The 17,535-nt window shown below is 41.2% G+C and overlaps 2 protein-coding genes across 7 annotated transcripts; one reads left to right on the forward strand and one right to left on the reverse strand.

The window, feature by feature from the left end:
- Positions 1-415: 415 nt before the first annotated feature.
- On the reverse strand, positions 416-5,238 carry atp5fa1 (ATP synthase F1 subunit alpha). 2 transcript variants are annotated; one of them, XM_042218749.1, is made up of 11 exons: positions 5,087-5,238; positions 3,895-3,970; positions 3,544-3,717; positions 2,983-3,156; positions 2,573-2,739; positions 1,729-2,029; positions 1,412-1,636; positions 1,235-1,342; positions 996-1,140; positions 729-879; positions 416-642 (listed from the first exon to the last, which is right to left on the reverse strand). In XM_042218749.1, the coding sequence occupies exons 3-11, from the start codon at positions 3,673-3,675 to the stop codon at positions 564-566; spliced, it is 1,482 nt and encodes a 493-aa protein (XP_042074683.1). In that variant the 5' UTR covers positions 3,676-3,717; positions 3,895-3,970; positions 5,087-5,238; the 3' UTR covers positions 416-563. The 2 variants fall into 2 exon arrangements, with proteins under 2 accessions (XP_042074683.1, XP_005917354.1); XM_005917292.2 differs by having other exon boundaries at positions 3,544-3,713; positions 3,892-3,970.
- A 424-nt stretch (positions 5,239-5,662) lies between these two features.
- Positions 5,663-16,343, forward strand: cunh18orf25 (chromosome unknown C18orf25 homolog). Of its 5 annotated transcripts, none has more exons than XM_005917289.3 (5): positions 5,663-5,890; positions 6,707-7,615; positions 14,424-14,594; positions 15,032-15,143; positions 15,266-16,343. In XM_005917289.3, the coding sequence occupies exons 2-5, from the start codon at positions 6,745-6,747 to the stop codon at positions 15,453-15,455; spliced, it is 1,344 nt and encodes a 447-aa protein (XP_005917351.1). In that variant the 5' UTR covers positions 5,663-5,890; positions 6,707-6,744; the 3' UTR covers positions 15,456-16,343. The 5 variants fall into 5 exon arrangements, with proteins under 5 accessions (XP_005917351.1, XP_005917352.1, XP_005917353.1 ...); XM_005917290.3 differs by having other exon boundaries at positions 6,710-7,615; XM_014332101.2 differs by lacking the exon at positions 14,424-14,594 and having other exon boundaries at positions 5,665-5,890.
- Positions 16,344-17,535: the final 1,192 nt, after the last annotated feature.

Below are 17,535 nucleotides of genomic sequence, written 5' to 3' on the forward strand. Positions count from 1 at the left end.
CCTCTAATACAACTGATCTAGGCTGAGATATGGTTACGACGACAAGACGATCATCCTCATCAACCATTTACTTCCAGTTTCTAGGAAGTTTGTCTTAAACAGTGTTTGGAAACTTTAAAGAACTGCGCTCAAATAATGAGCCTGACCTGATAAAAAGCTGAATTATGCATTTCTTGGCACTGAAACAAAGTTTGAGTGTATGATCATATGAATACAAATGAGAACTATTTGCATTGCTGGTCTTTTGAAATTTGAGGGATATACAACTGCAGCAGTTCTTTTTCTGCTACAGTTTTAAATAAATGCTTTAGCTCAATGCTTACATGTAAATGATTAAAGAATAGGCAACTGGGAAAATACAAAAGCTCCACATAACAGCAGCACTGTAAAAACAAAAAAGGAAACTGAGTCAGAGTTAGGTGGAATACTTTATTCTCTGTTCAGAGAAATCTATACATTTAAAGATCAAGTGCCCTTTGAGTTTTGTTTTTTTAAGTTCATAGAAAGTATAACTGACACTGAACTATGCAAACATGAAAACAACCAGACCAAAAAGCACCACTTTACTCAAAGCTGGAGAGGAAATTCAACACAATTTGTTTGAGCTTGGCATCGGATGCCTCAGAGATTTTGCCATCAGCCCTGCAATGAAGAACAGATTGAGATGTATTGTAACCAATGCATTAAAAAGAAAGAATCTGCTACTGCTTTAGAAATGTTAAACTCACTTAATATTTGCCAGCAGGTCCTGGTGCTGGCTCAGTATGTGCTGCAGGAACGCCTTCTCAAACTTGGTGATCTTGCTTGGCTCCATTTTGTCCAAGTGTCCCCTCACACCAGCATAAATGACTGCTACCTGTTCTTCAATAGCCATTGGAGCTGAAAGATGGAAGTTCATGGGCACAGTAAGTAAGACAACTGCAGAATGGACAAATTCTATTTTTTTTTTTTTTTAAATGGATGCATCATTTTCTATACAAACAGCAAATACTCACAGTACTGTCCCTGCTTAAGCAGCTCAGTCAGACGGACGCCACGGTTCAGCAGCTGCTGAGTGGCAGCATCCAGATCAGAACCAAACTGAGCAAAGGCAGCCACCTCACGGTACTGGGCAAGCTCCAGCTTCATGGTACCAGCCACCTGATGATGGACAGGAAAAATGAAGTTAATGTGAAAGACTCCCAGCACAAAAATCAGTTGAGAGACTAGAACTAGGCAAGACTGAAAGACCAACCTGTTTCATGGCCCTGGTCTGGGCAGCAGATCCGACACGTGACACAGAAAGACCGACATTGATAGCTGGACGAATACCCTTGTAAAACAGCTCAGTCTCCAAGAAGATCTGCGGGATAAAACATATTTAATGGTGGCTGAGGATCCAAATTAAAATGAGGGAAGGCAACTCACTGACCTGTCCATCTGTGATGGAGATGACATTAGTTGGAATGTAGGCTGACACATCACCAGCCTGTGTCTCAATAACAGGAAGGGCTGTGAGGGAGCCACCGCCGAAGTTGTCGTTCATCTTAGCAGCTCTCTCCAGCAGACGGGAATGCAGGTAGAAAACGTCTCCTGGGTAAGCCTCACGCCCGGGGGGACGACGGAGCAGCAGGGACATCTGACGGTAAGCGACAGCCTGCAGGAAAGCAAGAACCAGACACAGACTTTAAACAGTTTTTTACGCTTGTGTTAAAAAACGCTCTGTAGCATGAGACCAAATAAACTCACCTGCTTGGAGAGATCGTCATAGATGATCAGGGCGTGCTTTCCATTGTCTCTGAAGTACTCTCCCATGGAGCAGCCAGAGTAGGGAGCCAAGTACTGCAGTGGAGCAGCATCAGAAGCTGTAGCTGACACCACTATGGTGTACTTCATGGCATCGGCATCAGTGAGCCTCTTCACCAGCTGAGCCACTGTGGACCTCTTCTGGCCAATAGCAACATAAATGCAATAGAGCTTCTTCTTCTCATCAGTCCCATCGTTGAAGCGCTTCTGGTTGATGATTGTGTCAATGGCAATGGCAGTTTTTCTGCAAGACAAATGAGGATACACAAACCACCAGTTCACATTTTTGTGCTTAGAATAGTTTTAGAAGATCTAACAGTCTAAAAAAAGTGTATTATATTATAAAGAGTGTATTTCTAATCCATTATTCATAAACACAATAGAAATCCTAGCTTCCAGCATACAAAAATGACACCTTGTTCACAGTGATGTAAGCTCATGTAGATATATGGAATTATTTTGCACATTTGGTTTCCCATCTGACAAAAAACAATCAGATGCTTCATGAGACATATCTGCAACGAAACATGAAACAAAGCTGGCAGAACTTAGCCTAATATGAACTAATGAGTTTAAAATGTCATTTATGAAGTAACAAAAAAAACTTGTCTGTGAAAAAAATAATGGTCAAGTGCTAAAAAACACAACAACAACTTATTATAATAATAGGGTATCTGTGACCCCTTCTTTGGAAGCGTCACTTCCACTACTGTAGAAGCACTTAAAAGGCACTGGAAATCACATCAAATACTCTGTCGTATTCAGCTATTCACTTTGAGCCTCTTACCCAGTCTGTCTGTCTCCAATGATGAGCTCACGCTGTCCACGACCTATGGGGACCAAACTGTCCACAGCTTTGATGCCGGTCTGCATGGGCTCCCTCACAGAGATACGGGGGATGATACCAGGAGCTTTCAGTCCCACACGCCTGCGAACCTTGGAGCCCAGAGGGCCCTGTGGAGAAAATGATGTATAAAACCATCAAGTGTACCATCAATCAGCTCCACAAAGCCAAAGGCCAAGCAAAATTGTCCATCCATTCGCTTCCGCTTATCCTTTTCAGGGTCGCGGGGGGCGCTGGAGCCTATCCCAGCTGTCATAGGGCGAAAGGCGGGGTACACCCTGGACGGGTCGCCAGTCTGACGCAATTAATTTAGAATCTGGAAAACAAGACTCTCTCGGTTTTCTGACAGGTACCTTTCCATCGATGGCATTTCCAAGAGCGTCCACAACGCGACCCAGGAGCTCCTCGCCTACAGGCACATCAACGATAGCGCCTGTTCTTTTGACGATGTCGCCCTCTTTGATCAGCTTGTCATTACCAAACACTACGACACCAACGTTGTCAGGCTCCAAGTTCAGAGACATACCCTGGGTAGGAGAACAAATAACCATTATTACCTTTGTTTGCATGAATTTACCATGCAAAGTACTTGAACAACCACTGTGTTTAATAATCCATTTTAAAGGACACAGTATGTGGGTAAAGACTAATCAAAACCACATCTTTAACTCAATTTTCTGCCAACAGATCCACTTATTATCAGAGGTTATCATTTCAAGGAACAACACATTAACCTGGGATTTAAACTTGAGGCAGTATGCTTACCCAGTGGCTTACAGATATTCTTTGCTGCTAAAGTAAAAATCTATCATTCTCCAAACACCTTTGACTTAAAATGATCTAGAAACTGTTTAAATATTTTTATTCACTCGTGGTATTTAAACAAGGTCATTATGTAAGACTTAGATAGTCACCTTAAGACCAGAGGAGAACTCCACCATCTCCTCAGCCTGCACGTTCCTAAGACCGTACACTCTGGCAATACCATCACCAATAGACAGTACGCGACCAGTCTCCTCCAAATCAGCACTGGTATCAGCTCCCATGATTTTCTCCTCCAGAATTGATGAGACCTCAGCAGTGCCTGTAATGTATAATAAGTGTTTACATTTCAGGGTTAATAAAGTTCTATGAAACTAATTAAGACATATATTGTGAGATCTTTACATAGTGGTTCTTCCTCAAACATTGCTGGGGAGAAATGTTCCAAAATAATTCATTTCTTAGATTCTAGGCTGAAGCAGACTTCCCAAAACACTGACCTGTTTTTTTCTGCAGCCATGGGCTAGAGGTGTGTAGATTCTTGGCTCCTACACAAGCCGCAGCAACATTCTTTGATACCTTTATCACATCAAGAAAGAGCGAAAGAATTAGTTTTATCCAGGCTGGAAATACAGCAGTTTTCAATCATTAATTATTTAAAAACAGTCTAACCAAATATAAACTGGCAGCTTATTAGGCAAACTAAAATTAAAGAGGTCATGATGTCAATCATGGAATAAATCGTTCCAAATGAACATTATAAAAAATAATAATGAAACCCCCGTCTTTCATTATTAATTACATTGTATGATAATTTTTTTTTGAGATTTGTTGTGCTGTTAATTTTGAAATGTCTAATGTTTTGTCTATAAAAAAGTAGATGATAAACTTAATAAAATCCCCAGCTGCTAGGGAACCTTTCTACCAACCGTCAACTCAACACCAATTATTGTGAAAATACAGAAAACACAGCAAAAAAAATAAGTGACCAAAGTAAAGATTACAGACTGGACTTGTTTTAGGTGTCACTGCCACTGGATTTAAATCACCTATAGCCCCCTGAGTCACAGAGGTGACAAGCAGAAATAAAATTTAAAAAGCTACATACAGAATACACATGAACTACTGCACCATGCATTACAGTGTCATTTAATCACAGCAGCTATATTAAAATTTTATAAAAGGTTGGGCTGGTTCTAAGTATGACAAACTGTATATAAAAGGTTTCCGGTCATAGAGTCATAGGACAATCTCAACCGATGACTGGTACAGATCGAGTCTATAATATCCATCCAGAACAGTGAAATGTCTACCATAATGTTGCTTTATGTACTGAAAGAACTGTACAAAGCTTGCTTGATAAATACATTATGACTAAAGCTGTCATACCGAAGGGGCCAAACCTGACCTTCAACACCAAGTTACAGCTTTGTCATTTCCACTGACACTCGCCTAGCAGTGCAACACGTGGACCAGCGTTTGCTTTTTTTCATTTATCGACTCCTCAAGTTGGGTTTTGCTGTCTGTCAACTACAAACATGTTAGCAACAGTGACTGGCACTGTGAAGGGCCCAGTGCCCTCCGATGCAAAGACGTGCGCGCGCACAACAGCCGCCATGGTTTTGTGCGAATAAATTCTTGTTTTTCCTTAAAGAAGTGAACAAAAACGTCACATATAGAAGTAGAGGTGCTTACCAATCCAGCCCTGCGGGGCAGGTTGCGGGCGAGAGCCGCTGCGACGCGAACTGACAGCATGTTGGTGTCCTACGAGGTCTGTCCTGCTCCTGGAGAGGAGAGAGAAGGATGGCGGACACGGCAGCAAATTGTAGAGAGGTCACCGCAACCCGGAAGTACTTCAAAATAAAACACTCTCCAGACTTTTTGTAGTTTTTATTTTTTTACTTTATTTTGTTGTATTTCTTCGGGTTCCCTTTAAAAAGTGTGTCGGTAGCTGCATAGATCACAGTAAAATAAAATCATTTGGATACTGACTGTACTTCAGTTTAATTTTTATGTTTTTTAAAAGATGGCTCCTGTGGCTCCTCCACAGATCATTAACCTAAGGAATAATGCGGATATATGGAAAGAGAGAGAAAGAGAGCGAGGGGTGGGGGTGACAGATATGGTGCTCGGAATAGTGTAAGATGGAGGCAGATGATCCGCTGTGGCGACCCCCTTTGGGGAAAGAAGCCGATAGAAGAAGAAGTGCTGATTTCCGAACAATAGGGGGCGCTCGTCTAAGTAGCGCATACCGGAAGTGGCGCACGTAGCTTTGTGAGCGATGGAGACATTTTAAAAAAAAACATACAGCTAACTGCTAAACAGGGCTCGCGGAGCTGCGAGTCTTCTGCGTCAAAACACATTCAAATTCTTCCAACTTGTAAATAAGTCAAGTGCATTCAGCGGTGCACAGTTTACATATCACATATCAGAGAGGTTGCACGTTACTGAAGATGTCGAGTGTGACACTTGGAAAAGAAGAATATAAGTAACTCTGCGGTAAGTTGTAACTAGCCGAGTGCTATTTTAAAGGCTAAGTTGGTTATCGCTTTTGACTGATAGCTGCTGACATTATCCTGCTTGTTACAGCTCTGGCTGGATTCGTAGCGCTTCCATTTTTAGGCTAATGATAGGCCGCTATCTTGCAACGTGAATATTTTTTCCACGTCTGCCTGTCGCCAAGTTTGGGAATCTTAAGGTTATGACCGAGGTTAGCTTCACTGTGCAGCTAAAAGGGTGTGCTAGTTCCAGCTAGCCCTTGACACAACTAACTGAAGTAATTTATCCGGGAACAAATAAACATCCTGTAGTTTACACGGGTACTTTAATGGGTTTAAACCTTTGTTTAAAAGGGTCGTTTTCGCTGTCTGTGAAATCTAAAACTAAAGCAGATGCTTAGCACCTTCTAGCAATACCGTTAAAAACATATTCTGGCCAAATATTGTCCGACATTTAACGTGTCTGTGTGCTTGTATACTTAAAGCAGTAATTGGATTAGAAAGGAAGCAGTAGTAAACTATAATATTCCACTTTTATTTATTTTAGTATAGGGTATAGCTTTGATTTAAGAACTTTACGGTTATAGTAATAATTGTTAATTATTCAGTCTCCTAAATATTTCCAAATAAATATTGTAGTAAATAATTTATGTGTCATGCAAGATATTTTTTTTAATTTGTGGTGTTTTTTTCATATAATTCTTTTGTAAAAGTAATTGTTTTGTTTAAAAGAATTAAGGTTTAAAAACAATTGTTATTGTCTTTCAAGTTTGTTTAGATTGTTTAACTAAAGTTTGTGATGCTTCGTTTCCTCCAGCAGGTGAGGTCCTGTCCAGGGACATTGGTCCATGCTTGATGGACCTTTGGCCGCTGGGCTCAACTAGCATGAAGATGGCTGACTCAGAAAAGGCAGAAGAATTTGTAGATGCTGAGTGCCCCTCAGAGTGCCTTGATGAAGCTCAATCAGCCACAGCTTCTGTTCAAGCAGAGCAGGATGAGCATCTGAAAACAGAAACCACTACCAGTACCAGTTCGCCCCCAAGGGAAAAGGAGGCGGACAGCCCCTTGAATACAGAGGGTGAGCAGAGTCTCCTGTCCATGCCATGCTTGATGAAGGAGCTTCGCAGAGACTCACCAGAGTCTCAGCATGCCTCAACAGGAAGTGACAAACCCGTGTCTCGTCATATCTACGAGAGTGACTCCTCGAACCCCTGCATGCTCTCGCCTTCATCCAGTGGCCACCTGGCTGACTCTGATACACTCTCCTCAGGGGAAGAAGGTGCTGCTCCTCCCATAGGAGAAGAGGAAGAGGGCAGCATGGAAGCTACAGGTGATCCTGGGCAGGCAGGAGGAATGCAAGCATCTGCCACAGTTGCAGGGGGAAGGAAGTCTCGACGGTCACGTTCAGAGAGTGAGGTGCCTCCAAATACAATGGCTGCAAAGAAGAACCGCTGCCAGCCCACCATGATAGCAGCCGCAGGAGGCCAGGAAAAACAAACCAATGGCAAGTTTTCAAAAGTGAAAGGTCACCGCAGTCAGAAACACAAGGAGCGAATGCGCCTGCTGAGGCAAAAACGAGAGGCAGCAGCACGGAAGAAGTACAACCTGCTGCAGGACAGCAGTACAAGTGACAGCGAGCTCACTTGTGACTCCAGCACCAGCTCCTCCGAGGATGAGGATGATGACACCTCAGGGGGTAGCAAGACAATCAAGACAGATATTCCAGGTAATAACCGATGTTTACAACGCATGCTTAAGAGCTCAGTACTACTACCATCACTGTCCACTAGCAGCCACTTAGTATTTCATATAAATCTCTGACTCACATTGCAGACTAGTACTGGTTTACAACATAAGAAAGTATTGACTACTGATCAGTTAGACATAAGAGTCTGCTTGCATGAGTTTAAAAAAATTGTCAACCAAATCATTAAACTGATACAACAACTGTACAAATCCTTCCTAACATCAAATCAATAACAGGGCTGCTTTGTTTGTTTTGTCATTTTTTTCCTTAGTTATTTTCCCATCCATGTCTATATTCATTCAAGTTGTCTTTAGATGTATACAGTATATGTTTAGAGGACCAGCACCTAGTCATAATACAGCATTACTCCTTTCAGACATGTACCGTTTTTAGTCAGACAGACATCATCTTAGAATGCATTGGCTGGACAATCATTCTGTTCAGTTTTATCTAGAAGTCTCAACAGAGCGTCACTCTTACAGGCTGAAGCTGCTGTAGGTTCAACCTGCATTTGCATATCACTGTCAGTATGACACAAGTCTAAAATATATGCAGTTGCATTAATGAAATTGCAACTTTGCACATCTCTCTTAGCATTTGTCTTGGTAAGACATCCATGATGAAGAATTTTCACTTTTTCCAACCCAGAATAAAGCTCATTTGCTCTCTCACAGTCTATATGCTGTATTTGGGAGCTGCTACAGCAAACACTCACACATACAGAACCTGGTCCTTGTGATGATGAAGGAGGAAACAAAGTCTTCAAAAAAGAAGATTACACTTCTTCAGAGTTGAAAGTATCCTTGTCACTTTGTTTGGCACTTTATAAACCAACAGTGTATATAAAATTATATTTAAAGCTTAAAGTAAATTAAAGATCATTAAAAAATGGTCTCAATATAGATTCATCACCTGATTGTTCTTCTTTGGTTCTTTGGTGGTAGGTCAAAACCTCTTTGGAAGCTTTTTTTCTTTTCTTTTTTTTTTTTTTTTGATTGGCTGGAGAAATCCTGCAAATAAGACACACATACCATGGCTCTCCCCATCACTGTTATATCAATGAAGCTTTAAACAACTAAGCAACATTAATAATATAATTAACAATATAAAGCCCCTTTTCAATTAGTACCTACTTGGATCAACTCGGCACGTTTCGCCACAGTTTTCAGAGTTTTCTGTTAGGTCATAGTACCTGCCTGGTACCTGGTACTTTTTCGTACTTGCTCAGCCGGGGTTCCAGTGATCCGAGCAGGTACTAAAATGTGATGCCGTCAGACTGCATGCCACTGATTAGCTGGTCAGTAGCATCACAATGGCTACAAAAAACCGTGGTCCCTGAGTCTGGCGAAAAGCCACAGACCGAGTAGCAGGTATATTTTTGCCTCGGCGTCCACCTTTGTTGTAGCGTTCATGTCACATATTAATCGCGTCGTTCACACACACATTAGGAGGTACTAAATTGTAATGGAAAACCAGTCGATCCGAGTCGAGTCCTGGCGAGTCGATCTGAGTAGGTATTGATGGAAAAGGGTCTTATGAGTGACAACCAGGACTGGAACAGAATGGTAAAGCAAGCAATCTGACATATCCCATGTCTGAAAGAGACTTAAACATTGTCATGAAACTCTTTCTTACTGATGATTTGCTATGGGAGTCTAATCAACATTGTCCAGCTCAGAGTGGTAAAAAAGAGTTGAGTTAATGTAACCATTACTGTGAGTTCTGCAGTTCAACAAGTCAGCCATTAATATACACAGCCTTTGCTCTAAATAGACATACTATGATCTCACTGAGTTGCAAGGCTCTACAGTCACTGCTGGTGTCAGTAAGCTGTAGAAATACTGGCTTATACATGAGTAAGGACATAAAATCCAATATCTAAAGTTGTGTTTCACTAGATTGCCTAACCTCATAAATAATTAGTCTGTTTTGTTAGAGGGAGTTTAGCAAGTATTTCATTCACATGAAAACTGCTGGGCATTTAGTATTGCATTTCCTGCATTTCTGTCCTTACTAAATATTCCTTAATGTTTCAGTATTCTTTTTGTCCTGACCCATCACACACTTCACTCCTCCTACAGTGAATCATGTCAGAAATCTAGTTGGGTGCTTTCCTATACTTTAAATGATTTTGCAACACCTTAGATGAGCCCGTGAGTTCTTGTCATCCTGTTGAAAGTGTAAATGCATACAAATATATACAAATCTAATTGAGAATGGCTTTTTGCGAATCTGTGGGCCAGAGGTGTCTACCTGGAATAAACACTCATTGGCAAACGCTGATTGTAACGCTTGCATGCACGTTAGACCCCGTGAGTTTGCTTACATGTTGTAGAAATCTTTTGGGTGAGTTGAATTCTCCAGAAGTAGCTCCTATCAGGCTGGTGTTTAAAGGTCTCCCAACGGAAGAGAAGCACTCGGTTTACTGTTGGATAATCTTTTGATCATGATTGTGTTCTTTAGCGTATAGCTTGATGTATTTTATTAGCATTTTTACATTAAAATTTTAGTTTCTTGTGTTTCATAGATGATCCGTAATAAATTGTTTTTGTATTAGTAAAGGTACTTTGGTTTATATAAAGTCTATCTCTTAGTTATGTCTGTTGCTTTTGCGGCTCAGATTTGAAGTTATTTTGCTTTGGGTTGTTGCATTTACTTTAAAATCTTAAACCTTTTCCAAATCACTCGATCAGTCACCCTCAGACCACCAATTATCTTCCTTCAGGGATCTGTAGGACATGAAATGTTTTCAGCCATTTTTTACATCCCGCACACAGATTTGAGTGCTACAACTGCATGATGTAGTCCATCAGCATGAAAAGAGTCGATCTGCACGTTACCTGAAACAAACTGTCATTTTCTCTGTAATGCAAAAGTCCACCTCCGAAGCATGAAAGTGCTACTGTATTTTCTTATGGCTTGGCCTCAATGTCTTTAAAGCTGGCTTCAGACGTGCTTCGGAGAGATCCAGAGTGGGATCCCAGATTCATGGGTTACTGGACAGCGGCTCGTGGGACAGGAACGGCATCGGCAGCGTTCTGGAGGAGGCCATGACGCGCTTTGCTGTGATGCAGCGTCAGACTGAGGAGCGCTTCCGCGTCTGGATGGAAAAGCTTGCACACCTCGACTCGGACAACGATTCTTCCAAGCGCTCGAGTGACGGCCCAGAAGGGCAGCAGCAGGCCTCACAGGGGGCACGGCCTTCCCCCCCAAGCTCATTTTTGCCATCTTCAGAGTCTGCAGAGACTATGGCTGCCTACATGTTGGCACGAGAGAACAACAGTCTCACCCACACCCCTATAAACAACAACAACAACATCCACCCTGAAGTTGTCACTCAGAATGGAAATCTAGGTGTTCCAGACCCTGGTCTCTTGAATGTTTAGATTTCACTTCTGCTTCACCCCTCGCAGTTTCTTACTTTGATCTCGACAAGTGTAGAGATAGTTAAGGCAGAAAGCAATGGGGTATACCCGTTCAAGGATGTGAGGGCACTAAACAGAAACACCACCAGCAGCAGCAGCTGGGCCTGAACTGGTCATTTGAACTTGACTCTGTGCAGACCAGGGGCCCGTGCTATGAAGCAGGTTTAACATGTCTTCTTTATATGGCTTTGTTAAGCCTAGCAAACACAGTCACATGGAGTCTGGTAATCGGTTGGGGTTTTTTTTTGTTTGTTTGTTTGTTTGTTTGTTTTAATTAAACCCAGCTATGAGCATTTTCGCATAACATGCGTAATGGTGGCACCAGATGACCAACTGCAAAGACTATGGGACTATAGCCACTTAAAGTCAGAACAAACAGTAATCCTGATATGAAGAAAATTAAAAATGTAATCCAGGCAAAAAGCCAGGAGGAAAAATTGGCATAAAATTGCATTTTGTGTGAATGTGCAATTTACTAAAAGGCCCATTAGTGATGATGCTCCATCACTGACAAACAAGAAAATATAACTTGAATTACAATGATGTATTTCTTCAAATTCATGTGTTACCTGTGGTTGTTTATTTAGATAATTTTAGCTCTGTTGTTTCAGCTACAACCCAGGTAATGTTAAATCGAATGACATCGGGTAAAATATTTTTTTAAATTCTTGCAAATTTTATAAGGTCTAAGCACTGGAATTTAATCAGTTAAAGAGTCTTGACATATGGAAAGAAGAAATGGGCTCAAATGCTCACAGGCATAAGTGAAATAAAACCCACTCAGTACATGTGCTGTACAGCCCAAAGGATCTTCACAAAAGACAACCAATTGGTCAGTAGTTGGTGCTTTATATACGTTCATCTGTTATGTTGAACATGACCTACTCAGGAGGTCGTGTATTTTGGTGTGGTCTAATGTGGCAGTGTACCCGCAGAAGGAACTGAATTTGGAAGCTGGGGAACCCTGAAAACCTGAAACTAGCTTGGAATCCTGCTTAGTAGCACGGGCCCCTGAGGCTCAGCATGTGTGCTGGCACTGAATCACTGTGAGATTTGACACTGAGAAAAATTCAACTCACCTATTTGATTTCTGCAGCATCTGTGACACGGAAACATGGCTTCTCAATAGACTGAGTCAGGGCTCTTATTGTATTGCTTTGCTTTCTTTCTTTCGTTTTTTTCAGCACCAGCTGAATACCCTCTTTGACACATACAGAGTAATTGTTTTATTTCTTTCATTCAGCATATGAACTATAATGATGGGTAGCCATCATTGCGGTGTTAAGTGGGGTGCTGCTGTGTAATAGCATGTGCCTTGTCATTCTGAACTCATGCTGGGAATGATGGGTAAAGCATTATAGTGCTGTTTCCTTAAGAATCAGGTTTACCACTGCATACCCCCCGTTTGTCTTGAACTGTTTGCACTTTGCTTGTAAACAGTTCAGGAAAATCTTGTGACAACCTTTATTTTGGTGGCATAGCTTTACTAACAGAACATTTAAACATAGATATGCCTATAAATATAAACACAATATACTAACCCACACAATTTCTTGCTTTTTTAAAAATCTATATTAAGGATTAGACGTGTTTACATTTTTAAATAAAGGCCTTTCTGTTACATTTGCTGCTGGCGCTGCATTTGCGCAGTAACATGAAACGAGTGATTGAGGAATCTGGAAAAGAAAACTTGTGGTTATTTTAGTAGCTTAGGTGTAGATTTTATAACATCATATAAGGCATGGGTTCTTTTGTTGTGGCTATTGGCTGCATTGGCCTCAAATCTTCAGTCATATTATAGTGATGGGTATTTGTCTACTTCAATTTTGTTTGCACTGGTCTGCCAGTTTGTCCAGTGTCCCCACCAGGCACTGCGTATTCGCATCTTGACTTTAAACTGAAAACCCAGGCATCAAACGTGCAGATATAGAGCAGTAATACAGCTGCAGTATGGTGCATGGCAATGTTTACGGATTTTTTTCTAATTAAAAAAAGAAAAGTGAGATCTATGTGATCAAGTGGCCTTCTGGTTCACATCCTGTGGTCTTTGAAAGGGGGGAGGAAACAATCCTCCTTGAACCCCCCTCCCCCCCACACTGTTTTCACTGATGTAGATGACCATTTGGGTCTTATTTCTAAACACTGCTAACAACCATCACAGAGACTGATGAAGGAATCTTTGGCCTGATCATATTTAAAGTTAAGATGTTCAAAAGTGTTCTCTATATGTGTATATGTAGCCCTATGACTGTCATTTTTACAGAGCCTAAAGCTAAGCGACGTGTTTCCCCCACCTGTTTGCATGCGAGTATATTAGTATATAGAATGTGCAAGGCCAAATTAGTTTACATCAGCAGCACGTGTGCAAGCTATAGCTTTTCCTTATGCTGATAAACGGTGACTGACGGGACATTTTATCTCTGTTTTTTTTCCTTTTGATTGTTTTCCCTTGACCTAACGGTTTCATGTTGTGTGAAGATTGCTTGTTTTGTAAAGCGTTCCTTTGCCATTACGGATTTAAATAGATCCAGCGTCAGCTCTCCTGTACTCCTTAAAACTAGAATGACTTTTAAATCAACAGTTTTGTCAGCACAGTAACGAGAGCCTGTGCATGAAATCAAAATGTGCATTAAAAACAACAGCAAGGACAGTCCATTGTTTACCAAAGACACTAACCTGGTCTACATTAGTGCTTTTCTATCTCTAATACATGGCCTTTATATTGGCAAGTGCTTGGTTTCTTTGGTAACCCTAGTATCTACCTATATCAGCTATTCATAGGCAGTGTTCTCTCACAGTACATGCTGTCCAGACAAAACCCCTCTCACACACCCACAGATGTCTGGATAGCAGAGTGTGTGTCTGTCTGTGTCTGTGTGTCTCTCTCCCTCTTTCCCAGGGACTCCTTTTTACAGGGTAGAACAATTATGTGCTCCCGCTCTTCTAGTTACACTCCTGTTGTTTGGCTTTGTTTTGTTTAGTTTTTTTGACTATCCCCACTACATTTCATTCACTGAGTAAGATTATTTTGAAATGTGTTTTGTAACGACTGTACTCGAGTGTAGTTTTTATGTGAATGGCTGTTATTTTAAAAAGCAATAAATGGAAAGAACAAAAGGTTTGTTGATGTGCTTCAAATACAACCATCATTTATAAGAGTATAATGCAGTGTTTTATTTTAGAGTTAATGTAGACCTTTACTTCAGAGGAAACGGGGGACCAATGGGGGTTTTCTTGTGTCTATTGTAGATGCTAAGACTTAGCGGGTCTGTGGAAGCAGTGTCCAGTCTCTCATTCAAACAGAAGTCGCACTATTCCCAGGCATGATTTGAATAATGAAGTGTTTTCTTTGTTCTCTGCAGACGGGCCTCCAGTAGTGGGTCACTATGATATTTCAGACACTGATTCTAACCACGAGAGTATGAATGTGGAGGCAGTCCGGCCCACGGTGATAAAGCATGAGCTAAAAACACACAGAGGCCAGGATATGGCAGCTCACTCTGGGTGTATAAGAGCTCTGAGCTCTACCTCAGGTCAGTTACAAACCCGGTATAATAAATTCCAATCCTCTCAGTGAAGGCAGGACATTTTAAAGGCATGGGTTGTCATCAGTAAGCTGAAATGTGCCGTGTGGCAGGAGGCGGTCTTATTAATCTCAGCAAGACACTTTTGAAGCACTCTTTATCCCACACACTGCCAGCTGGCATTTGATGTTACTAAAAGTCTTGACCTTTTTTGCAGCCGACAGAACATGAATATAAAGGCAGCCATCTAATGTGTCACTCCATGCTGTCCAGTCAGTTTTACAAACACCACTGTCAGCTTCATCTCTGTTTTGTGTTGGGGTTTGTGTTTTTTGTGTGTCTGTGTCAAAGCAGCTGCTGTCTTCACGTGTCAGCGAGGTCTGAAGCGCTCTACTGCTTCGGCCCTCCTCACAAAGCATGACTGTGTTCCTCTACATTTGTTTCAGGCCACATGGAGGCAGAGCTGTCGCACAAGGAGAGCTCTCAGCACAAGGGCCAGATTAACATTGTTTCCTCTGACAGTGAGGTGGAAATAGTCGGAGTGCAAGAAAAAGCACGGTAAAGACTTTCAGTGGGGAAACTGTAAAATTCTACTGTTACTGCCCACCCCTCCACTGAATTCAACTTTTTACTTTTTTTTTTGTTTTTTACTTTTTTTTTTCTTTCCTTTTCAAATCTAGATGCGCCCATCCTTGCGGGGGGGTCATAAAGAGTTTGTCCTCCTGGAAAGAGAACTCAGGGGAGCAGTTAAACAGCACAAATCAATCACAGCTCTGGACTACTGTTTCCCCTCAGCCCAACTGGGTGTCCCCTCCTGAAGTGGTGGACCTCACGCTGGACGAGGACGGCGGACACAAATACCTACTTTAATAAAAAAAAAAAAAAACCCAACGTATACACTGAAGACTTTTTTTTTCCCAACACACCTCTTCCTCCCAACTGCTCCTCATCCATCTTGCCTGTCCTCCACGTTAAAGCTAAACTGAATCCTTTCTAGAGTTGTGGCCTCGCCTGTAACCGCTTGTGGACTCTTCCTGCTCCAAAGCACTCTTTTGTTTTTAACTTTACTGTTGAACAATCATGTATCAAAGCCATTCAACTGGTGTGATTCCCTGACCTTTGCTTGTCAGCTATGAATTTTAGCTGCATCTAAATGGCACAGCACCTCAAGTGAAGGTGGAAATGTACAAGAATAATTTATCTGATAATGATAGCAATATCTTCCCTTCATTTAATACCTCAGTTACCCTCAATACCAGATATAGGCAGTGTGTCATGTACTTGCAAGCCGTATAGTGAACATTTCAAGTTGCTGCTTTAGAGCAGGTCAGTATCATGAGATGGCTGTGAACCTGCTTCACTACAGACTTTGAATGAAATGTTTTCAGAATTGATTTGGCTTTTTTTTTTTTTTTTTTTTTTTTTTTTTAAATCTGCAGCCGCCTGAGGTCAGAACAGAATGGCAGCTTGTACAATTTCTGTTGTACAGTAGACCATAGATAAATGACAAAGTTTACTTTGTATCTGTCAAGGGTAATTTTCTATTTTTTTCCCCCCCCCATTTTCAAAGGTCTTGCCACTGGACTTGCATTTAGATCCGTCTGCCTTTATAGATTGTTTTACTATACGGTGTACAACCCATGCTCTGATGCTGTCAGTGAGTGCTTTGCTTCATTTGAAAAGAAGTATCGGATATTTAGGGAAACTTTCACTATTTTTAGAGAGTTAGATGAGAAGACTGGTAACAGAAATCTATTTTAAAAAATAAAGCAGTTTAGAGCTAGGTGGATGTGGTTCTTGAGGTAGAGTGGTAAATGGACTGTATTTATCGCTCTTTTCCCTTCACCCACATTCATACAAGCACTTTTTTTCTGTCCATGCCTAAGCACTCGCACATGCATGCATTAATGGGAACTCGGGGTTCAATATCTTGCCCAAGGATCCTTCGACATGAAGAAGAGCCAGGGATTGGATCACTGATCTTCCAATTAGTAGAAGACCTTTAATCTTCAGAGCCACACAGAGAGTGAGGCATCCCATAATTGGAGAGTCGGGTTTTTTGATTTCCTAGCTCCATCTAGCCACATGTCAAAAGGGTCAAAATTTTGAACTCCAGAATTTTCCCATTAATGTGTAATCTGCATCTGACTGTTTGTGTGATAGTGCTGGATGCATGTTTGTGTGATGGGTGTTTTAGGTGGGTGACAAAACATAAAAACTAAGACTGCAGTCCATTTATATTCGCTCGACAGAAATCAGGGAAACACTCTCTCCAAGAGCCACATACTAGTTCCTTTGCATTTACTAGTTAACACATGGTATATCAGTATGAGTAGTTAAAAAATAAAAGAAATAATTTTTTTACTGCGTACACATTGGTCTTTGACTGACGAGTCATTAACATTTATCCTCCTTTTATACTCCTTATGTAAACCATAAATTACAAAATGAGCTTCATGTTTCATTCTGTATGACCTGAAACTAGTGATGGAGCCCATGAAGTCATCAGGGAAGTGTTCAGTGAGATTACAGAGCAAGCAGGTTGACAGCTGTTTTCTGATAGGCTCGCGCACAACCAGAAGTCTTTTTGCAGCCAGAGGAGTCACCTGCTGCCGGCTGTTAAAAAGAATACAGGTTTAAGACACTTGGGAGTTGGTTTCTCCACCTTTAGTATGGTCAGAAATAAATAGGTCAAGTAGATGGACACGAGCATGCTTGCAGTTTCCTTGGTCTCTATTCTTTCTACTAAGCTAACTGGCCGCTAGCTTCACACAGTCGGGTTATCGATCTTCTCATCTAATGTTTACTCATCACCAGAATGCCAATAAACATTTCTGAATAAGTCACTTCACTTAAAATTTTAGTTTTTGTTTGTTGCCACTATAATGCAGGAACAATAAAACTTTTTATTTTTAGTTGGGGGTGTCTTGTTTTTTGGGCCCTCCACAAG

The sequence above is a fragment of the Haplochromis burtoni genome, unplaced genomic scaffold (genome assembly GCF_018398535.1).
Source record: "Haplochromis burtoni strain Fernald_Lab_line unplaced genomic scaffold, NCSU_Asbu1 Contig_23, whole genome shotgun sequence".
NCBI lineage: Eukaryota > Metazoa > Chordata > Actinopteri > Cichliformes > Cichlidae > Haplochromis > Haplochromis burtoni.